The following is a 26809-nucleotide window of genomic DNA, read 5'->3' on the forward strand; positions in this document are numbered from 1 at the left end:
ATTTATTTACAATTTTATTTTATACATTTTGTAAAAAATCTCAGAATCAGCGTCATTGCTAGAGTTTAATTTTCTGGTGAATAAACATAGGTAAATATAAATATTCTGGTTTTCCTTACTATGGATTACATTACAGCACGGATTTTGTTTTATATGACATCGCGTTGCTCAATGATTTAAATTATTTAAAATCGTATGCTGTCAATTTAAAATTCCAATTTGACTACAAATGGAAAAAAGTGTGACGTGGTAACTTTTGGCAACTGAGAAGGTGTCTTGTAACAATTCTGGAAACTAATTTCCTTACTGATCAGTGGAAAATTCGAATTAAATGTGCACCCTCCCGTTTATTTTCCTCTCACAATCAAAATATTGTTTTACTTGTTTCTGGAAATATATTATCACATATAAAATTCGTGGTCACTTTTTGTTTTAAATCTTTCAATTACGCGGCTTGATGAATGAGTTTAGAATTATCAGTTTAAACTTTACTATGATTTGGATACTTCCGTGGCATATAATTAATTTCGGTATTGCAATATATTGAATATTTAAAAATTGATCAAATTATCGATATCGTTGCTCATGCGTCAACAACGTAGGTATTATGTATTTTTCTGTTTGTTTATTAGATAAAAAAGAATAATGATACATTTTTAAAAAAATTCGACTAATAAGTTAACTTCCAATTTTTTTCGGGATAACGCATACAATAAGTTTTGATAAAAATACCATTCTGATTTTCTAAATGCAATAATGATTTGTACTATTAAAAGTGCTCATACTCAGTGAATTTTAGAAGTAGTTGTAATCTTGCGATAAGGATAATGTCAGGAATTGTGTTATGTGTTTATGGAAATAATAGTTGGTTTCGTTGTGGTTCAATTCACAATTATTATTGTATTATATGGTATGTTCACAGCTCGTATCTCGTGGACCAAAATATAGCCGTTTCAAAATCAGATTCAGTCGTGGTTGTTGTCTAGGCTATTTCTGATATTTAAACACGATAAAAGCCCTTCGAACAACGTAGGTTTCCGAGTCGCTAAACTCGTCGGTAATCATTGTTTACCGTTTGCCATTAAGCTCGCACGTAACCTAAATAAATCTGAATAATCCGACAATGGACTCAAGTACCTGTCTGCTGTTCTTCACCCCACCCACCACCCGGCAACTTGCACTGGCCCACCTACGGTTGTCGTTTAATTAAACTAAGACGTGTTGAGTGCACAAGAGTATATACATGTATATGTGTCCCTTGTTCCATTCAACGTGACCTGTTTTCACACAGCCCGTTTTATGCACATACATATATAGGTCCTACCAGCGCGCTGTACCGTTGTAGAGTATCTTGTTTTTTTTTTGTTTTTTTTAATTTTATTACGCCATGAGATTACTATTTTTCTTATTTTTTTCCATCCAAGTTTAAAATTACATTTTTGTATTAAAATACGTCTACGCATAGTATTGTTGACGTTAATTAATATGCTATTTGTAAGTGACTTTTACTGAGCTCTTCTTCTAGTTTTTTTTTTTTTTTATTGCAAGTATACACGTCAAGTACCCAGTCATTACGTTCTAAAAATATTAAAAACGTCGTTCACATGTTGCTATATTGTATTTGCATTCGACTATTAATTTAACCATAGATATAATAAACCATAATCTTAAAGTTTGATATAGTTTGGGTATAATTTAAATAATTTATATTCATAACTTTAATATAGGTAAGATACGTAACTATAAAATTTCTCTCCCACGCGGGCACTAATAGTAATATAATGGATAAAATCTTAACTTTCACAACATTTAATACCATCTAAATCTATAAGCAGAATATAAATAGAATAATATTGTTAATAATAGTATAAATATTTATAATAAACAATGATTCCAATTTCCAGTGAAAGATTAAGTTAGCATTATAGCATATTATCATTTATAGGATACATACCCATTATTTCTTTGATGTTTTAAAATGTACGATTCATAAATATTATTATTAAGAATTGATTTATATGTTTACATGGAAAGAATAAATATGTAATACCTATGTAGTATATTATTTATGAATTATTAATGATTAATGAGTAACTTTTTTATCTGTAAATGCGATTAAAATAGTAATGTTTTTGAACATTTTATTTCATAAAATGTGTTAACAGACAATGGCACCTACTTATTATTTCAACACTCTAAAAATCGTCTCAACAAATTTTTAAGGAACCATTTCAATGTTTTAACGTCAAAAAAATGAAATGTCAATTACAATTATTTTAGTATTTATTAAATGTATTGATTATGAATAAAACATAATATTGTTTGTCTGAAAACGTTGATGGTATTTCATAAATAAATATACATTAAATAATAACTGAATAAATGTTTTTGAAACGGATGTGATTTATTTGTTCAAATCATAAAAGTTCTTGAACAAACCTACACTTTTATTTGTTTTTGTTACGTGTTTTTTATTGGATTACAGGAAGTCCGAAGAATCAAATACGTCGCTTTCGTTTTAAATTTCAACTATTTTCATCAACTACTTCGACAGCCAAATAAACAAATGCCAACAGTTTAAAATTACACACACACGACACACGCACATCAAAATGTTTAAAGGTTTTTTTTTTCGGGATTTGAAATCGTTTTCCTGTCTACTTCGGATTCACATCTCCTTGTATATTACAGTGTATATTACAAATCGCACACTTTAACCAATATGTCAACCGTTTTTTTTTATGTTGTAGTTTGAACGAGTATCCAATAAACTGTTGACTGTAAGGGATTACCAAAACCTGATAATATTAATAAAAAGTGTTATAGACTATATATTATATCAGAAGTATAGTAAAAGTATAAAGATTAAACCCCGGGATTTAATAAAGAAAAAAAACAATGAAATAGTTGCTTTTTTGACACAATATTATTAAACCGAACATAGAGAACCTTATTATTGTTATTTGTATTTGACCAAGCAATTTTAATGTTATACCTAGTAGTTTGTAATGTTAAATTGTTAGGTGCGCTTGAAACGCGTGTGGTAATTGATTTTTTTATTTTAAATAATGATTATTGCCCTAATTATTGAGTACTGAAAATATGACGAAATAATAGGGGAAATAGGTAAAATTAAAATATTTATCGTTCAGGAAGAAAGATTGGAAAAACTAATAAATTTGTTTACTAAATGTTCTAAATGAACATATTAAACAAATAAGTTGGATTGATAAATATATCAATGTACATTTAGGTACCCATACATTTAGACATAATAAACTGTTGCTTTAGATTATAGATATTAGATATGGACAAATAAATAACACGTCCAGTGTGTATATTTGAAACTAAAAATGTAGATTTCCGTTTAGGAAGAAACGAAAAAAATAGTTTGCTTTAAAATAAGAAATTATGAATATGTATGTTTCTGATAAATTAAATTTGAAAAACTTTTGTATTGCATTTCATTCGCTTTAAATAATTAATATTATAAATTATATTACAAAATCCCAAATAAGTTTTTTATTTTATTCATTACCAATATGCATGCTTTACTACTCTTTGAAAATAATATTTATGCTCGTTAAATGTTATGTTGTGTGGAGCGACTTATTAGAACGATTTATTTCTGGTTTACCAGTTTACAGTTACCGATTGGTTTTTTTGATTGATAATCTTATCAACAGGTATCAATATTAATGTTTAATCAAAAATTAAATAACGAATTTAATATTTTGTTTTGTAACATTGTATCTTCAATAAGTTTTCCCTCCATAAAATTGTTCTGTTTAGAAATTCTGGCGTCGCAGGTCACCTATTTCTGTAAAAGGGGTGTGTTTGAGAGGGTTTCAGTATACATGCACATTTGGCAATATCGTGAATTATGAGTTTTTGTCCTAGAATGGGGCTAAATCACCGCTGCCGCCGTCACCATGGTGGGATGGAAACTATTAAATTACGCATGGGCTAAGGATTCGTGAGGGAGGGGGGTGTGTTAAGGGGGTGGGGGAGCAAGGTTGTTGGGCGCCAAAACCAAAACTTTCCCCAAATTTATTTATCGTTCCCCCGGCAGTTGTTTTCGAGCTATACGTGTTTATTGTGTGTGTATGTGTGCAAGAGAGAAGGGAAAAGTGGTGTAGAATTTACTCGTAATCAAACGCACCGGGTGCACTGGAGAGGTATACAGTTCGAAATAAAAAAAACATATATCAAAGTATCCCCAGAAGTCGTAAAAAAAAACTCGTAATTTCCAAATACTGATAATGTCACAAAATTTATATTAAGTTGATGAAAATATAGGCATTATATAAATTGTATATACCTACTCTGCAAATAAAAAATTATGTATGAATTTCAATCACACGCTGAAAAAAATGAATGTTTTAAACTCACCCATGAAAATGTCATGTTACATAATTCAAAAAGTATGAATAAAATATCAACTTAGGTAATATAGATTATATCGATTTAACTATAAAAAACATGTTATAACTTGATTCCGCTCTTAATTTATTGTATTATATAAATACAATAAATTTCAGGAATATAATAATTCTTATGGCTTGGATATTTATTCATTTTTCAATAAACATGATAACATTAAAAACAACATAAATCATAAATATCTAACATCAAATTAATTTTTTTTTTTTACTGCACAATTTAAATGTTTTTACATCTTCTATCTAAACTATAACTTACTAATTAGTAATCGTTTAGATAGCTATTAAGATTAAAACATGTTACATTGTACATTTGTACTTTCACAGAATCAGAAACGCTGTAAATATCTTTGGGGAACAATAAGTTATTTGTCTACTATTGCTGCTTATTTAGAGAACAAAAATATAATATAATAACATAAAAACTGTAATGCAATTTATTGTTGTTTCATTTTTCATTACTCGTTGAGTTTTTCTTTTAAATACTATTTCTTATCATATATATTATAAATAACTTCCAACTTGACAAATGGAATAATTTATAATAAGAGTACCAACAGAATTTTGCAGTCACAAAGTAAACATTTTCTACTTATATAGGTAATATTATAAGAATACAGATTTACAAATCTTTCTACGTAGTAAACAGTTATTTTCATTAATATTTAATTTTTAAATGGTTAAAATATTTGCTAAGACAATAAAATATTCACATTACCTGTGTCAGACTCATTGACGGGCATGCCTATGCTGTTTGAGTTGTCGTTGACTAGAAAAGACTCAGCTGTGGTATTAGCCGTAAATGTTTGTGGTGATAGCGTGAGATCATGGCCGTTGTCCGAATCGAAAAGCTCGAAACCAGGTGAATCTGTGCTTTGGCCATCACCTGTAAACATATGAAAACTGTTTAAGTAAAAGCATCAAAATACAATAATATTCCTTTTATTATTGAGATAATTAAATATATTTTTGATAAATACTACAGGAATCGATAAAACAGTCTTAGTGTACTTAGGTATTAACTAAGAAAGTTTTTGAGTTACACACTGTAAAATAAAATATAGTTTTCTAAACTAATTATTTTCAAAATTATATTTTTTTTAAAATTATTAATAAATTATAATAAAAACTATAAAGTATAAATTACATTTTAATACTAAAATTGTTTTAAACTATAATATGCATACGCAGGCCATCAAACTTTGAGTTAATATTCGAAGTTTTGGTTTGTGCATACTTAGTGAGATTGGCTATCAATAAAACTGGTGTTCATAGGTTTCCCTACATATTGAAGTTTGTAAGTGGTGGATAGAGATAGTTGTATTTATAATGTATTTGTATAACTAATGACTTGACCTTGAAAACAAACAAGTTTCCATGATTATGCGTGTTAAATGATAATGATAGAATAATCTGCAGATTGTTCTTCTTATAACATAATACATAATATATACTACAAAAGATTGTTTTTGGTTTTAGAGAATTTACCATAAGTAAACAAATAAACAATGTTGTATCGCTAAAATAAAGAATTATTATTTTAATTATAATAAAATGGATTACCTACTTATCTAAAATGAAGAAAGACAATATAAGTTATTCCATTTAGTAAATTAAATGTTCATATTATTTTAAATAAAATTATTATTAGCGTTTTTTTTAATATTATTATTACAAGAGATGAGCATTATATTTTTTCTCACTCTTATCACAATCAAAGTTAAAAATATTTATAAATTTTTTTACAATAATTCTTTATATTATAAGACGTAATTGGACCATTACTGTCATTTGTTGCATACTCAAGTGTGATCCCCTCGACCCCACTACATATCAACAGAGTACGGCCTACGAACACAAAACAATACGGTGATGTCTAATTAGGATGACCTAAAATGTTTTATGGTTTCAATTTATTTATGAAAATGAAGTTAAAATAGTTTATCCAAATTTTGAAATAGTTTTGAGAATTTTTGTTAGTACACCAGCAACTAATTGTTCGGCTGAAAGGTCATTTTCGTGCCTTAAAAGGATAAAAAACTACCAAAGATCGACAATGAGCCAACAAAGATTAAATGCTTTAGCAATATTGTATATTGAAAACCAAATAACAGCAGAATTAGAATGTAAAGACATCATAAAAACCTTCGCAGAGCAAAAAAGCAGACGTAAAATATTGCTATAATGTTTTAATGTATTTTAATAAATAACAATTATTTGTATTAATTATCTATTTTGTAACTGTAAAAAAGAAAGTACTCATTTAATTTAATTTTAATAGATGTGTTCAAAGATTTAGTACCAATTTTTTTTTAATATTATATACGTATGATAGGTATGTTTCTGTGTTCAATATTTACTACCTACCTATTTTATATCTGACTATTTATATTTCCGTTATGTGACTGCAAAAGCGTTGTTTATTTTTACTGGTATCTGAAGTAAAATATTAGATATGAAATATTTTATTTGTAGAAGTTGTCTATTTTAAAGATTTAATATTGTATATTTTTTTTTATAAATAAAGTGAATACAATTTGAAGAGAAGAGTGTAGACCAAATATTGTTGGTTCCTTAGTAGAGTGATATGCGAGGGGCGGGCGCCAGAGTGATTAAGCCTAGGGGTGCCAAAACGCTAAATCCGCCACTGGTAGGTTACCATTTGAAAATCAAAAGTTTATAGTGGTTTGCTTAGTAAAAATATAAAAATTATTCAATTTTAGAACAGCGTAAATCTACAAATTTAAAAAAAAAAAATTGAAAAAAGTAATTACTTTTTGAAATAATGAGTGTTGTTTGATAAAATAAGCATCCGGGATGCTATACATAAATGCATAATCTTTATAATATATTTATTTTTCACATTTTGAAAAACGTGGCGGCAGTGATGTAAAAACGAGCAAACTAACTGTAAATATTATCTAGATAATATATCTTAATTAATATTTATAGAATAATAATATATTGTCATTATAATATTATTATGTCATGTCGTTATAGAATTGCGGTTGTGTATGTGCTTGCGCGTGCGTGTGCAAGTGTGTGCACGCGCGTGTGTAACATTTACAAACATTTGTCGTGGTGAAAACATTTCATTTAGACGGTAATCCTAAGTACGTTTGGTTTTGATATTTTGCCAGGTCTCTCCGGAGACACTATTGTCTTCCAAGCGAAATCATTGCACTGTGAGTGAGTTTATGATTCAGCGGCATTTCAGAAACTGCGCTCCTTTACACCCGACGAGGAACCACTCTCGGCGGTGTATATTATTATTATACACGCCACAGTCTTCGTAATATAATGATAATAATAATAATAATAATAATATAATATAATAACAATCAACATATTTCAGCATCGCACATTATTTGATAAAATATGTTTTTATTGCAGCAGAATATTTTGTAGGTATAGGTTCTATACGAATTCCAGCGACCCAGTGCTATGTATTAAAATGCTCATAAATCCTGCGCAGTCGGGTTATTGGCATTGAAAGCGTACCAGCCAGTGTGTATAATGTAATGTATAATAATAATAATAATAATAATAATAATAATAATAATAAATAACATAATATATATTATTTATATATTATAATATAAACCTGCACGTTACATATAAATAACACCGTCTTTGGGGGGAGTGAGGGGGGCTAAGTGTCAAGTGAAGAGTTGAGACACGCTATTCTTATCTTCTTGTTTCTCATATGAAATTTCCATTCACACACATATATATATATATATATAGTATCCCCTCGCGCGCAGACAATAGAGTATATTATTATACTAAATAACATTATATTATGTTATGTACTTATGTATCTACTGTACGCATATACTATATAATATATTATATTGAATATATACAAGGTTTACTAGGTATGCATATTCATATTCAGAAGACGACAAAACCTTATACCGTGAAATTGCTGACAGTCGAAAACATCCAACCGTGTTCACTACAAAGGGATGATGATCATTCGGCACCAGCTACCAGCTATATTATAATATATTATGCGGAAAACTTGTTCGCTTTTTGGATCCCCCCTCCTCTTAATCAGAAGACTGCAGCGGTATTACATATGCCTAGGTATATTATATAGGTGCCTACTGTTTATCTGTGTCGGACGGACGTTATAAGTCTTTCGGCGGTATAGTTTTTACAACGCGCGGTGAGACTCTGAAATTCGGTCTCCAAAAACGTAAGCGATTTCATGCGCTTGCAGTTTTGACGGAATTACTTCGCGTGTCGACCGTGAATAATATAAAAATCCCTGCGCAACTTTCCCACCACCCCTATTTCGCCTATGTCGGGGTTCTCACACGTGCAATAATAATGGTAATAACATGACAACAGCGGGGTTTGGTATGTTGGGTGGTTGGGGGTTGGAAAAGCCCGCGACTGGTGCCAAAATGGGCAATATAGTTTTCACGGAGAAGGGTGCTGCAGCAAAGGAAATCCGGCAATGTGATATCTCGCGATATATTATTAGAAATGTGAAGGCAAACAAAAAAAAATGTCATAGAAATGGGCGAAATAAATGGATTTTTGTGAAATAATAAAAAATAATAATATTACGCGCGCTTGTATTTACGGAAATGTTTTGTGTATACGCGGCTCCAAACCGTAAACCAATGAGGGACGAGTGAATTACCGTCCGAGATTTGAATAGGTACCTATTCACACGATTTACGTGATTCTTTATTAAAATACGTTATGTGCTGTTTTATTTTTAATTGTGTTTGCGTTTCAAACGGTTGACATGAATTTATTAGTTGTAATAGCCACTATCATTATATTATATTGTATGGTTACGTTAGGTGTGGTGGCTTGGAATTATACACCGATAGTCAATTGTAATTTTCGATGAATAATAAATTAATTAAAACCAGGGAAGAGTAACTACAATGTTATTAAAATTATTATAATGTTTGCAAAAAAAATCTCCAAATATGATTTTTAAAAAAATGTTCACATTTCAAATATTGAAAACCAACTAATTGTTTTTTCATACCTCGAAAGTGTTGCATTGAAAATTGTATTTAAAAATCAGTAAAATACAGTTTCGATGTAATTAAAATAAAAAACTTAAATTAAAAGTATATATAATTTTCATTAAAATATACTAATAAAATCACCATTTTAGTGAATAAGCTGATTCATTTGTATTTGTATTTTTTTATATTTTAATAATTCTATATGTGGACGATAAAATAAGTGAAGACATATTTTATGTGTACACTAAGTAAAAAACTAAAATAAATAAAAAAAAAATCTTTGAAATCATAACTTCATAAAATATTTAGTTATACAGTTAATATTGTTGATGCAACAAATTTTAGAATAAACAATGTAATTACTGATTTAAATATTTTTACCTAATTCATACTTATAAAAAAAATAAAAATTATGTCTAAATTATTAAAAATCTTACTAAGTATTTGTACAATAATTTAATGAATAAACAAAATAAATTCAAAGATGTTAAGTTAATTTATTCGTGAATAATATAAAAAGTATTTTATTATTTTAATGTAAAAATATTATAAGATATTTTTCTTTGAAAACTCAATTCATCGAATAATGAAATTAAAAAAATTAATTTGTGATTACTTTTTTGTTTTATATATTGTATACTAAAGGAAATTCTTAGTCAGTGTAAGACGTAGATAATTATTTTCACGAATAAAAATCCATCGTGAGCTATGAGAACTATTTAAGTAGAGTAACTACACGCATATACTTAGTACCTACTTCAACTTTAGGGTTTGAAACTAGTACTAGAAGTACTAGAAGTTGTGAAATTTGCATATTTTTTTACTTATTTAGCTTAATCCAAGTACCATCTTATACGAATTTATTTCATACATATTTATACAACGCATTATCTTTGTGCCTATACTTAGTTAATAGTTTGATGTTTTTTTTCCTACATAATATTATGTTATATTTTCTTATTAAATGGGAATTTAAAAAAAAATTTTGTTTTAACATAGGTATTTCTACGTAAAACAAGAAGTTTTACCATTATCAATTATCAATTACCATGAATAAGAAATATAGTGTAATTGTAATATATAGTAATATGTAATATTGCATTTTTGGTATTTTATTTTAAGTGCATTGCCATTAAAATATTTTAAGGAGGCACTATATACCAAGGTGTAACAGAAAGAACTGACTGACAAAAAAAAATGTATGCTACTTAAACTTATGACAAAAATTGATAAAATTATATGATTAGTAAATAGTTTTAGAAATATACCCATGTTAGCAAATTTCCAAAAATAATATTTTTAAAATGTTATAGCGTTCCAAATTAATTTAATCAAAAAAATACTGATATTTAAAATAATTCTAAAAATAAACTACTTGATTTAGATAATAGTTTTTACGATCCAAATAGTTCTTATAATCAAATTCACAAATTGAATATTTTGAATTTATTCAAAAAAATTTAAATCAAATTTAAAATTTTTCATTTTCGGTATTCAAAATTAAAAATGATTTTTTTTTTTTTATTACACGAGTAGCGCAAGTGGCTATAAATTATATATAAAAAAAAAAAAATTTTAAATATTGATTAAAACAAAAGTTATTCCAAAAGTCAGTTCTATCTGTTACACCCTGTATATACGGTGGCGGAAAAAAAGCCCATGGAAAACAATTCTAGAAATATAAATATAAATGTGAACATGAACATGTGTATACTCTATAAAATGTACCTATAAAAAATATAATAATATATTATAATGAAAACAATAATTAATTGTTAATTGTATAAAATATAGATTGTAAATGAAATAAAAATAAAAATATGAATACAATAATATGTATACGTCATGGTATATTGTGTTATATTATGTTATAAGTAGTGTTTAAAAATTTCATGAAATTTAAAAAAATGAAATATTTCAATTATCATTATTTTTGTAGTTTTGGCTTGTAAAATATTAAATAATTATACTAAATAAATTAAATACCTCATTAGTCATTAACACACATTTTTTTCTTAGTTTTAATGAATAATAATATAATATTGTATTTTTTTGCTGTACCTATTATTTGATGTAAAAATGTAAAATAAAAAAGGAATAGATAGGTATAATATATTGTATATGTACCATGTACGTGGTAACTTATATAGTTATATGTTAAAAATCAGATCAGAGTTTTCTTGATCGAGAATCCTTATGACATGTATTTGTATAATTGTAAATAAAAAAAACATAATAAAAATATAAATATAAAAATGGAATATAAATTTAAAAAAAAACGCTTGGGTATAACGTTTATCATATATGTTATGTTATGAAGATCATTGTTTCTTATTGATGTTAACATGTATTATAATTATACAAAACAAAAAACATAATAAATATTAAAAAGAAACAGTAAAAGGAAACCATGGTTACCTAACCAGTACTTAGGTATATATTATAAAGATCATAGTTTTCTTGCTAACGATTCACATGAAATAATATAAATTATAATTATAATCTATATATAATAAAATTATAAAACAAAATAATATTTAAAAAATAAAAATGAAATAATTAATAAAAATCCAATATTTCACAAAACATTGAAATATTTCTCATACTTCAAACAGTAGTTATAAGTAAAAAACACAAGTCTTAGGTATGTACATACTATAAATATAATCTGTTATCTAAAATATTTAATATATTATACTACCACCTGTTCTGTATTAACTTATTATATTATTATTTATATAGTAGTGTAATTTTTGTATACACTTAAGTTTGTACAAACCTAAGGGCTAAGACTTTTTACTTATAACTTATAGTAGTATGTAGGTATATACCTAAGACTGATGTTTTTTTTAACTTATAACAACTTATAACTTTAAAAAAAACTTATAACATAATATAGTATATATCATGACGAATACATAATATTGTGTTTATATTTATATTTCTTAGCTTTTTTTTCCGTAGACCTTTTTCTGTTGACTTTTTTTCCACGATTCATACAATGTAATACTAACTTATTATTTATTTTAAATAAGTATTCAAAAAAATAATTGTTATACTTACTATAAAGAATTTTTTTTTTGTATGCTTGCTAGTTTTGATGGAAATAATAATTAATATTGAAGTGCTATATTGAATATTGCATTTTTTTTTAGTATTTCACATATTTTTTGAGATTCTGTATATAATAATATATTATACGGTTATATTGACTATACTCAATGTGATAAAACATAATAACACTGTTCGAGTTATAATAGTATGTAATCGTACCTTACACCGCATTCTTAATAAAACCACTTTAGTTATTGTTATTTTTTTTGTTCGTTTTTTAAAAAGTTTTTTAATTAGTATTTAGTACGATGTTTTATTGTAGTTATTTAAATATAAAACCATAATTAACAAACGAATTCTCGTCGGAATCACATGAAAAGGAAATACATGTCGCCTACAAAGAACGTATCCTTTTCGGCACACGAGTTAACCTGCTGATATTATACACATATCCAAGCCACTGTTATTGTATTTTATATACACCGCGACGTCCACATCCTTCCTATTCACCCAGTTCCTGTGTCCTGTCGTTGTTGTTAATAATAATAATAATAATGGCTGTAATGTTTCAAAAATTAAATCCTGATAATATTATACCTACTGTACCTACGCCATTGTGTTAAAGCCAGCCGCCACAGCCCACAGACGAGGACTGTTTTAAAATATTTTATAGTGACGTCATTAAAATCTCCGCCTTTTCATCGTCACGACGCCACCCTAGCAGCTGGTGCGCACGCCTAGTCATCATATTTTTCTGTTGTGCATATTGTTATTGTTACGTATTTATTTTTCGTTATTTTTGATATTATTATTATTATTTTACCGTAAAAAAATGTCCATCATATATCATTGGTTTTATTGCCCCGAACAACTTTTGGCCGAGACATTTCTGGTTGTTTTAAAATATTGTTCACCGCTTCCGGCGGACAAAAAAACACGGCTCGGCGCCACACACACGCGAACGTTCTCACTCGCTTTTTCCTTCTTACCCACTCCATCACTCTCTCGAAAACACGTCGTGACCACATCTCACCGCCAAAAACACCATGTTCGACTGTACGTTTTGTGTTTAAGTGCATAATATTATCACAGTACAAGCGTAGGAATTTAATGTCATAATTTATTATAATAATATAGACGTGCTATCGATTTAGGTACCGTGGTAAAATATAATATACCAGATAACCACTTTATATACCTAGGTACCTACCATAGACATATTATTTAGGAATCTATTTCAAAATTTGGTAACATTTGTGTGCATTCCATTATTATTATTATTATTAGTTTAACAATAAAAATGTAATTACATAAATAATTGAGGAAGTTAAGGTTAAGGTTGAATAATAATTCAGCAAATTGTTATTAAAACATTTTTGTCTTCCATGATAATAATATTATATTATAGCAGTTCCATTGGAACAAGTCATTTGTTAATTGTTTCCAATTAACATAATATTATACATAGGTATATTTTTAGCGTCATTATTAAATTTAAAACTTTATTAAAAAAAAGAATTAATAATTGTACATTTTCATTTTTAATAACGATACTACCAATTTATTCACGATAAAGGTACCTACAGTAAACAGTAAACTGTAAAGTTAAAAATAAATTAATGATGGTATTGTATTATAAATGTATATTTATACATGTTAGACTTCAGAGTCGCCTTCCCGTACGTTGGTACGACTGCAAAAGTTACCCTGTATAATAATAATATCACGATTTACGTATTTACTATTTACAATTAAAATTAAATATAATAATATTTCGTCCGCGTATTAAGTGACATTGGTCCAGACGATATTTTCAACTGCCCGGCTAGCTCAGTCGGTAGAGCACGAGACTCTTAATCTCGGGGTCGTGGGTTCGAGCCCCACGTTGGGCGATAATAATTTTTGTCTTTTTTACGAATATTTTTTTCACCTTCGGGTATTAACTCTAAAAACGTTCGCTATTCAAACACTCGTTCATCTACCACGGTCGAGATAGATCGATAAAACGGATTTAAACGGATACGCTTTTATACGAGATAAAAACATCTCTTTAGAAAATAATAATTACGTCGTCATAGTCGTAGTCGAGCGAAATCACATTTACGCTCCGGTACTCTATAAGAAAAGGGATCGGTACGCGAGCGTAAGAACACTATATACAATAATATATATACGTATATGGTAGAGGAGGCAATAGCTTTTTATATCACATATATATAAGTATATATTTTTTTATGTTCAGCTTAATAAAATAATAATAATAATATAATACCCTTTTTGATCATTCGCGATCGGGTTTTCTGCGAACAGAATTCACCCCGTGTCATGCGTTCTACGGTGGTGGGCGGCTTATAACGTAATTCCATATATATATATTATGATTATTATTATTATTATTATTATTAATACCGAGAAGGGGTCGTTGTAGTGTAAAATAATAACAGCGTGTGTGCGTCCGGGCGACAAAGACGATTGAAAAAAAAAGAGATCGGTTTCTTCATCGGTTAACCTATATAATAGACATAATGTTATATAGGTATTATTATGTAGTATGCATTTTATACACACGCGCAAAGGAGGAGAAGGATCGCCGCCACGCTGTCTGTACGAGCGCAGACCGATGTAACCAGGTATGTCAGCAGCTTATAAAAAAAAATACGAATTTTGCTCCTACAGTCACGATTAAAGATGTATCTTCAATCGTGTGGTCCTAGTTCGCGCTGGTGATCAAAACTGTTTTCGTTGTTCGTACAATTTGGTTTTAATATATATTTCTTGGGAAAAAAAAAACATATTTCATCGTTTTTACCAATGACCAACAGCAAAACTGCACGGTGGATAAGGTGCTGACATAGGTACCATGGTCATGGTCATATTCATCAGATACTTATACATAAATAACACTCTTATATAATATAATAGTATATTACATTATTATATTACAGAAATACGTTTGTTTTTATATTCGGGCTGGGCTATATAGGATCCATTTTTCGGTATTTCGGAGCGCCACGAGAGAATTATATATTATACAACATTAATGATATGTTTCGTCTCCGGTGGATAAAAACACCAAGCCCGTTTATATATTATCTTCGTGATTCGTATTTTTTCAGTCTAATTTATTTCGAAATTATTTCCAAGTTAGTGATATTATTTGCTAAATATATATTCATGTCAAAGCATCGACGACGACGCCATGCTGTATAATACGCGTTGCAACTCCCAAGCACTGCACGCGCCGACGACTCGTTATAGTAAGTTGTTCGTAAAGCAAACACGCGAAAGTAATTAGTATAATAATATTTCCAGTGGCGAAACTGGGTCTAAACTCTTGAGGGGTGGATGGGTATACCTTAAGCTCGGGCTAGACATCATTTAGAGCTGCCCAATATAATATTATATTTGTATATGCTTGCGGGCTAAACAAAATATTTGCTTCCCGCTAATGTATAAGGTGACAACTCACAGTATTCACAAAACTATAAACTAATAATCCACACGTCTTGTACACAGGTTTTATATTATTTATTACAGTATTATACTATATTGTTTTGTTTTGAATTTGCAAATTCGTCAATAATTTCGATTTTTTTCAGAGTGAATATTATTTGTAATCAACTTATTGTCTACGCTTAAAATTGCCAGATTTGAAAATCGAGGTTATAGTTGACATTAATCGTGACATTGAAGTTGATAACTAATTTTTAATTACATGGGAGCAATATATTTATTTTACCACTACAGGTATAAACTGAAATCAAAAACTCTAAATAATTTTTTTTTGTCTTGTACTCATAATCATCTTCAAGAGTATGCGGCTAATGTCCATCTCTATAATTTAACCCTCATAATATATTATGAAAATAATAATAATAAAAAAATTATATTATTATCACAACAATATAAAATAATATTATGTATCATATTAAGAGGCCGTCAGCGGCACTATTTTGTTTTCTCTCTCTGGCTCACACGCAACATGCATTTACGCAAAATCATTTTTTCTATGGGTTCAAGTAATCTTAGAGTAAAGTCACTCATGACAAAAAATATAGAGAATAATACTTTTGAGGGAATGACATATCGATTTGTCTAAATATTGACACAAAACCATTTAAACATCATTTAAATTAACATCATTTATTTATTTATTTTGAAAGTCGAATACAAAGTCAAATAATAATAAAATATAAAATCGATATATCCCTCATAATATTATTCTCTATCTTTTTTGTAATAGGTAACTTTACTCTAAGATTACTTAAACGCGTAGAAAAAATGATTTTGCATAAATGCGTTTTGTCTATGTTGCGCGTGGGCCAGAGAGAGAAAACAAATAGTGCGCTGAGATCCTCTTAAGTTATGATTGATAACCGTCGCGCAACATTCTACGACTTAGCGACGACGACTGCAACCGCGGTCAACGATATACGCGTATTATAATAATATTATTATCTTATTAGTTATTACGATGTCATAATAATAATATTATAATAGCTGCTGTGGTCCGTGCGCATAAAGTTCAGTGCAGTGTGTCAGTGTGTCTGTAAATAATAATAATATATAGACTACGGTTTCGATTAATGGAGCGGGTTGTACATATAATATAATATAAATATATACTATTATAAATGTAGAACTATATTATATGGGCAGGTACCTATATATTATTATTGTTGTATACACTATACAGCGCGTATCTGGGGCGTCTCTGATTGATGAATGGATTTCGAACCCACTATCGGCGGCACCGGCGTGCGTATAATAATAATAATAATAATATTACAACATCAAATCGAAATTTATTGGCTTATATATATAATATTATTATATACCCTGCATCAGGCGTATTGTATCTAGCGCAAAGGATAATAATAATATTAAGGTAGGTACATAATATAATGTGTTTATGTGTATATATTATCCATACAAACATATACGTGTATTATATTATTGTACCTACGCCATTTAGAGACGTAGGTATATAGAGTAGAATATAGTACATATATATATATATATATTATATAGTGTTGGCGCAGAGAGGCAAATGGGAAGATTTGTATATATTTCGGATGAAACGCCGCCGCAACCGTGTTTCGGCGGAGTGTTAAATTTCGTAACATAAATCACGACATTTATGGCTTCCTCTTCTTTCGATTATCAGTGAAACTATACTAAATTCGCGTAATACAATATTATTATACGACCGTTACATGCATAACGCATTTGAGTGTGCGCGTGTGTAAAGGGCGAGTCAAGCATCTTCTCCACGTATAATTATATATATATATATATATATATATATATAATAATTGTATTTTTAGATGCTGCATAGCCCCGAGGGCTCCGATGTATGTATTGATTTTACAATGATGTTTTTGTGTGTTTTGTTGTGTCTGTCATCACCTCTCGGAACAAAAAATAAAATACTCAGATTTTCAACTTCAATATTATCTTTATTCTTTTCTGATAGTAAAGGGAATCTAGTATTGGTACCTCAAGGGGTCAAAATAAAAAATTCCCAGTTACCTCTACAATTGGGGGAGAAAAAAAAATAATTAATGGAAAACGTGAATTTTTACACTGAACCAGTTTTTGACTAATTTGATACTTTTCTACTATACTTTTCTCGTAGGAGGAGGCTACTATATGCATATTAGAGGCGCATTATAAAATACTACCTATATAATTATTATAACTATTATTTTAAGCTCTATAGTATTATACGCCATGATATTTCGCAGTCATAATAATATTAAAAATAACAACCGATTTTATTACGAGCCGTATAACGACGTGTATATAATATTATAGTAGGTACCTACGCATTTCTTTTTTAATTGCTCGTTTGTTTCGCCGTATATACGACGTGTCCTATAGTGTCCTATACATGCCCATATAATAATATGGTGTAGTGTTGCTGGTACATTATATGCTATTATGTATATGATAATATTGTATTTGATGGACACGGGGTCGTTATATTATATTATTATATAATAGTGCGTTGTACGTCCAAACGCCATTAGTCCGCGCAAAGTTTGAGCGGTAGCATAAACATATATATATATACTTACACACACTTACACACACGTACACACACACACACACACACACACACACACACACACACACACACACACACACACACACACACACACACACATAAATATATACATCGAGCGCGTACGCATTATACTCTAATATTATGTACCGCGCGCGGTACAGTGTATAATATTAAACACACAGCCATAATATAATAATTATATAATATGTAATATATTATATTATACGACGATCGTGTGTGTATATACAGGGCCACGGCGTTAGAGATGGTTGAGTAATTAATTACAGTTTTCTCCGAGTATTTCTAAATGATCCCTTTGCATATATTCACTAATAAGGTTTTAAAAACAAAAGAGGAAAGACATTATCCACGGTGGCGGCGTCGGCGGCCAGCCGCTCCTCGTCCGAGGGGCGGCGCGTACGCCGTTTTAAACGTTCACGGGTTGTTTGCTTTTAGACTTTGGAAACGTGCAAAGTTTTGAGTATGGGTAAAAAAAAAATTTCAAGTCATTACCAACTTAACCATCAACTGCGGATAGTCGACGCACCAAAAATATTATTATATATTCATATATAATATTTATAATATTATGGTGTACCTATACGTTAAACTCCGGAGTCCGGAGCGCTAATGGTTTATTTTTTTTTTAATTCCGATGATGAAAGCAGCTAAAAACAAAAAAAGCTTTTATCGTCAATACTGCAGGTTACAATAGTATATACATATATACGCGTACCATGATATATAACATTATATAAAGTATATTATTATATATTCTATATGGTTATTTTTTTTTATTATTATATAGCGCAGTAGACGCGTATAATAAATGACGTTTATGTGGCTATTTGTATCGGATTTACCGACCTCGCAATGTGGATAGTGGCCTCCGTCGTTCCTCCAATAAAAACAGTAAAATTTATTGTCATCGCGCTACGACTTTTCGAAATAAAATTTCACCTAAATCGGATCAAAGGTTCAACTACGGCGCCCACGTATAGCGTATAGTGCAATGATATTAACGTAGAGGAATACGCTCGCCTCCTAAGTACACTACGCGTCCGAGGTAAATGATAATTTACGGGGTAACTTATCACCGGCAAATCTCCGGTTTTCGTCGACTACTTTGCGTTTTAATACCCAACGACGGCGACGACGACGACGACGACGACGACTATGCGATGCGCAAAAAGATCCTGCGAAATCCTGGACATCAACACGAAACCACCCCCACCTCTATACCCACCCCTGAACGCGACTTTATATATACGCGCCCGGGCCATTTATATATACATTTATTATATACCTATGTATATAGTGAAATAATCTCGGCAAATCCCTGTTTTGTAAAATCCTCAGATTTATTCTGTTTTAAAGTAACAAAAAAAAACCCCCCGCAAACACACCCAAGGGGTTTACCTGCAGCAGCGTTTTATTCTTCCGCCTCCTGCGCGCTATTCCACAGATTCGTTCGAAAAAAAAGAACTCGGTGAATGTCTTGTTCGGTATGCGAATATATTATTGTTATTTACCCTTTTTATTATTATAGTTATTATTATTATTATTATTTCCGGTCGCGTGCTCCGCGAAATCGAGAGACCGCGGCGGCGTATAGCATCGACATAGTTGTACAGTTAACACAACACAAATATCCCTCTGGAGAACGCGGCGCGCATTTATCAATAAAACATGACGTCGCAGTCGTCGTCTTGCCAAGTTAAATAATAACTTTCTTGCCACAAAAATAATAATTTATTATGCTTGTCAATGTTTATTTTTATTATAATTATTATTGTACGGCGATGGGCCGCTGCAGTGGGCGATGGTGGCGGAGAATTCGGGTTTCCGCCGAAATTCGGTAGCGCGTGATTTTGTCGTGTATACCAGCTAGAGCTGCAGTGAGTTCAAAAATAAATAATAACTCGACGGTAATAACGGCCCTGCAGTATTACAATGCGGACGGTGGAGATGACGGCAGAGTATAGACGAGGCGAGAAACTCTGCAGAGCGTTCGTCAAAGTTTATTCGACCGATTTTAAAACTCAAACATTATCGTTCGGGAGGAGCAGCAGGATACACTATTATATGTCCCAAGATTCCGCAGTCCAACTTTTTCTTTTTCTTCTCTTTATATATACTTTCCTCGTCGCCGGGTTGTTGTTTGGAGAGAAGGAGATACGTGTGCCGCACACAAACACACACACACACACACACACACACACACACACACACACACACACACACACACACACATTATATATTATATACAAGCGACGTGCACATCGAGCAAGCTAAACCCGTTTAAAGTCATCCCGCGCAGTGCACGTGTGTATTATATATATATATATATATATATATGTATGTCTGCAGTGTGCGTATGATGTGCGTTATTCTTGTTTTCGACACGTGCGACGACCCACGAGGGATTTACAGGGTTTTACGTGAAAAACGAGTCTATATAATAATAACAATAATATCACATTATTATATATACAAGTATATTATATTATTATATGTTGCGTGCGTATCATCCCGTGTGACCAGACAACGCGTCGACGGGAATAATATTATTAATTATTATTTTTTTAAGTTACACGCGTTGCGGCGCAGTCCCGCCCGAAACTCAACCCCCCCCCCCCTATATTTAATAGGTATGTGATGATATTAAGTTTGAAAAGTAAATCTTAATATCTACATAATGTACATAAATAGAAACCGTTTGCTTTTGTTTTTCGGCTAACCGTTCAAAATAATTGATACAGATACGTGCGGATTTGTCTCAGCGTGCCTTGTGCAACTCTCGTGGTCCCTTCATCCTCCCGCCCGCATGAAAACTTCACATTTTACCCGGCGTAACATGAATTAAAAATTTGTTGTATACAAATGTATTATAGGCTACCGAGTAGACAGCGTGTATGGTACGCATAATCTAACGTCTAGCTGCAGGCCCAGACGATTGAGTATATATCATAAATGTGTACGAACAAAAAATCTTAAACATTTACATTAACAATACTGACGGTAATTCACCATGCATAATTACCACTATTTTTATTTTAATAATGAAGTTATTTAAATTCTTATATTAGAATCTTCCAGCATACTTAAAAACCATATTTTAAATACCTACTTACATTTGTTATGCCATTTAAGGAGTGACCTAAAAACATTTTCAGCTTTCCAAGTGAAGATCATATTTTTTACTGTAAAATGTTAAGCCGCCGTATTTTATTTTTTTATACGTCAATGTATATAAATCGAAATTTGGACGAGTAGTATTTGAATAATTAAAGTTAAGGATAATAGTTCATGATAATATTTTTAAATAAATGGAGACTATGATGATTTGAAAATAATAGTAATTAGTATTTCATAATTTGTAAAAACTCTCCAAGCATAACAAGTACCATAATAAAAATTACATCTATTTTATATTTTATGTAAAACTCAGAAAACTCGTTTGAATTTAAATTTAGATTCATAAACATTAAAAAATTCATATTTTCACAATTTACAGAGAAAAGAGGTTGGTGTTATCATTTGGAAGAAAAAGAAGTTTATACCGTTACAGGACTCTTCTTAAATGTGTTGTATTTTCAGAAATGTCAAATATCAGAATTTAAAAACATACATTTTTAAAGATTAAAACGATGAGCATGCTCGGTAAATCACTCTGTATACGGATACAAAAATGTTCGTTTTAAATATTGTCTGGCACTTGAGTATGGTAATTTGTATAATTATATATAATAATTTTAGTATTTATATAATATAATTATAGGTTTTTCTTTGGTCAACATAACCTAAAGAAACTAAAAATACATTAATTTAGTAATTATTTAATAATATTTATTACATTTAGTTCTAAAAATATCAGGCCACCCGAAATACTGCAGATATCCAAATCAACTAAAAATCACTACTTATATGTCTGCATAACTATTTAAATAATAATTAAATAGTATTGGTAATTTAAATAATTTTGGCACACCGACAGAATAATATACTACGGCTATTGTACTGGTACTACTATACTACTAATAATAATCATAATAAAAAACCTCGCGATGAGATTCAAACCCTTGTGGACGTCTAATTTTTTTAGCTTATTATATTCATCGACAGTAATTATAATAATAGTAATATCAATATTAATATAAAAGTGGGAAAGTAGGTAATATATTATCATTAGGTCACCGGCCAGACGCGCAGAACACAACACTCATTTGCCTCATGCCCAAATACGTTTCTTTTTAAAAAAAAATGAACGTTTAAAACAGTCCAAACTCATTAAATCATCATAAGTCACATGCCACATATATTTAACGACACCTAACGGAGTGGCGAGATGGTAGTGTACAACTTTCGGTCCACTGTGGAAGGTTCGTTTAAAATGATCACTAAAAGTGCCACCATTTACGCGTGGCTTAACCTGTAGCGAATGTGATGGTGGCGGCGTGGACGATAGTTTCGCAATAATCGGATAGTTATAATTATAACGATAAAGAAAATAAATATATTACATAAACATAAAATCGTGCGAACCCGCATAGACGCAAACGTTACATTGCTCTATAGATAGAAAGCAAGACTGTGTATTTGAATATGGTTATTAATTTTTTTTCTACATACTTAACTTGCCAACATTTTTAAGCTGTTAGAGTTTAAAACTATTGTAATCAAAATGGTGTATTCTTATAGATAATAGTGTGTTGAACATGTGCCAAACATATACTGCGCTTGTAAGTTTTTCAATTATAGTTTTTTATAAGTCGTTTAGTAAAACTGAGTTTCGTTACACGGCTATAGAGACACGTCATACAGATAAAGACGTCGGTATTCTTAGGAAATTATAATTAAAATTCAATTGTTGTCTCGTACTCTCGTTGTAATAATATTATTTTTATATCATATATATTTAGTAAGTAATACTAAAAATAAAAAATTATATAAATGAAAAAAAAATGTTTCATTTAAGATTTTAAATTCAGAACGTTTATTTGATTTGCTCAAAATCAAAGAGATTTTTTTTTTGAAATATTATCACAAATATCGATCATATATATATATTATATAATATTATATTATATTATGAGTTATAACTTGATTGTTGATTTTCAAAATATTTATTGCTGGTTACAATACACGGATAATAGTCCCCTTCGTTTCCTGTTATTATATGGATGGTCTTTATTGTGTTTCTAGACATTTCTCCTCGTAAATTTAGTTGTAATAGTATAATAGTATACATATAATACCCATACTAAATCACTGATATTAATAATATTTGTGGATAAATAATACATTTATCAACTACTCTTCTGTTACCTGACTATTATATAGAAGTCTTAAGTATATGTATATGAAAAGATACAATATGATTTTAAAAAGAAAGAAAACTATTTTCTTCCATAGAAATTGTTTCAATTAAATTAAAGTATTTTACTACAATACAATATATTATATTATATGGAAATAGAAGTCACAGCAGATAAAGAGAACTGTGTTTTAAGTGTTTCAATCATGCGTAGTAAAAAAGTTAATTGTTTCCGAGTGTGGCTACTGGCTAGTCCACTGTGGTATTATGTGTTGACGATTGATCAATAAATATAATTTTAATTTATAATTGAAAAATGTATAAGTCAAAACTATAAATTGTGAATTATTTATTTTGAATATAAATACAAATGTAAAATGGTTATTAAGTGCTACACATTACATTTTACTCTAAGGTCGGGGTCCCACGATTACTTTACAAATATATACCACAAGTGGATTTGCTCCATACCACATTGAAATGGTATTCAATGGTATACTTAATTATTGAATACGTTTCTTAAATATGTTTAAGTAAAGTTGGTCAAAACAACCGTCAATTTATTATACTTCATAATAATATTTTATTAATAAACATAATATTTTAATTCAGCTCGATCAAATTTTCACACCAAAATTTGAATGAATATATGTTACATTATGATCACAATAATTTACACAATAATTTTATACTATAAATATTTTACCTATCATACCCTAAGTAGTCTTAATACAAGCTTAATTAAGTTTAAAAATAAAATTATGGTTAAACGGCGTTTTAGATAGGCAATTTAGCTACACTTCTCTTGCGATATATAATATATAATATATAATATATATCATATTATGATCAAAATAAATTTCAATATGATCAATGATCATGAAGCGAATTGAATTGATTACTTGGACGGATACACATGTACTTATGTACTTGTTAAATATACCAGTCAAGGGTACAACTCTTCTTAACAGTTGTAAAATAATAATAATCAGTAACTATTGTTTAAATAATTATGTAATGTATAAAATATTTAAATGTTGACAAATGCTGACAAATGCAAACCGATGAACGTTTTCAACTTTCAATAATAAACATAAAACGGTACAAGTTAGAAATCTGTGCCTACTGTTAAATAATAATTTAACAATGGGAAATTTGATGAATATTTTTTTTGATTATTTAACATGGAATAACATATAGATAAAATGGCTAATATAATAGGCTGTATTATAACAACTGAATATTCATATACATGTATTTAAAATGTGACAACGATTTTAATTGGAATACATTTTTTTTTTAACTCGAATTAAATGAACAATATAATATAGAAGTTAAGATAATTTCTGTAAAATAGCGTTTATTTATATTAATATATATTTTATATTTTTTTAATTTAACAGTAAACTAAATTTTATTCTATTATTAATTAATAATTTGAACCTAAGTATTTTTGTATGCGTTTAAAATTCTCGAGGGTCTTGTGATCACTGTGTATTGCAACACTGTATATTATCATGCTTAAAATATCGTCAAGGTTAATTTCAACAATTGAACTTTAATTTAACGACCTTACAGTCTTAAAGTAGGTTATGATCGTAGATGGATTTATGGATTTTTATATAATTTACTTTATAATAATTTCCATAAATATGAGTTGAAATAAAAACAGTTCCCTCTGAATAAATTGGTCAACATTTTAACAAAAAGTAAACGTTTTTAATAAAATATTAACAATACAATTCACTAGGGTCTCTTCTAAAAAATGTGATACGGATTATTTCAGGTGTACTTATAATATACTATTCTATAGTTTATACCCACATATTTATATATATTCTCATTTTAATATTTTAGTGGAGAGAGTGCACCAAAATATTGCTCTAAACATTTAATTTATTAGAAAATAATGTAATGGTTGTCAAACATTTTATCGTTTTTTTTTAAATTTATATTTATTTATTATTCAAATGTAGAATTATATATGATAATAATGGCCAATAGTTTACAAGTCAAAGTATAATTTGATTCGATTTTAAAATATGTACACTGATGTACTATTATAGGTTATAGGCGGTCAGCGTAGGCATATTGCTGATATTGCGATTTATTGAATGTTCGAGAGTTTTCAGGTGGAAATTATCATTGAATATGTATTATATAAGTATCTACTTACTATTTTCATGTAACATAACCGATTCATAGAAAACGTATAATATCCTAGGAAAATGTAAAATTCAGTTATCGGAAAACAACAAAACAAATTATGGCCTAATACAATATTCTGCTCAACAGCGTTATTGTACCTGCACGTACTTATTGTGCGGTACTAGTATAAAATAATATAATCCCTGAACCTATTCTCGTACAAAGGTTGTACAGAAAAAAATAAATACAACACAAAACAATATCAACTTCAATACATTCGAGTTTATTGTATTATATGAACCCGCGTGGTGTGTTGTTCGTTTGTGTTTTTTTTCATAAACATCGTTGTCGTCGTCGTCGTCGTCGTCGTCATCATTATTGCCATTATTTTTTTTTATTATTATTATTATACAAGTATTATTATTTTTAGCTAGAGCAACGTAATTTCGGGATCCGCATCGGTATATAGTATGGTATATGTATTCGGGTCCGAACAAACACCATAGCGCTCCCGGGGTTGCGTGCACCATTTCCACCGGTCACGTCATGTCAGTATATAACATGGACGACGTAAAACATTCTGTTGCTATATATATACATATTAATAATAATAATATATATACTTCTGAGAAGGCTGCACAAATATCGTAATAGCCTTCATTCTGTCAGCCAGCCACGACCCATTCTTCGCCGGCGCGTATATAATAATATGTGTATAGGTAACTGTATAATCTCCGCCACCACCGGTACCGTATTGCAATTCTCGATGTTCGGTTTAATA

General features: G+C 29.5%; 1 protein-coding gene and 1 non-coding gene across 4 annotated transcripts in view; one reads left to right on the forward strand and one right to left on the reverse strand.

Annotated features, from left to right (window-relative positions):
- LOC100573718 (serine-rich adhesin for platelets) overlaps nucleotides 1-26809 on the reverse strand; it is a 291897-nt gene that overhangs the window by 112541 nt on the left and 152547 nt on the right. For all 3 annotated transcript variants that reach the window (XM_016805576.2, XM_016805577.2, XM_016805575.2), the window contains exon 4: nucleotides 5161-5328. In XM_016805576.2, coding sequence (XP_016661065.1) covers nucleotides 5161-5328 — 168 coding nt within the window. The remainder of the gene's footprint in view (nucleotides 1-5160; nucleotides 5329-26809) is intronic.
- On the forward strand, nucleotides 14313-14385 carry TRNAK-CUU. Its single transcript has one exon. It is a non-coding gene; the product is annotated as a tRNA-Lys (tRNA).

This window comes from Acyrthosiphon pisum, chromosome A1 (assembly GCF_005508785.2).
Source record: "Acyrthosiphon pisum isolate AL4f chromosome A1, pea_aphid_22Mar2018_4r6ur, whole genome shotgun sequence".
NCBI classification, from domain to species: Eukaryota; Metazoa; Arthropoda; class Insecta; order Hemiptera; family Aphididae; genus Acyrthosiphon; species Acyrthosiphon pisum.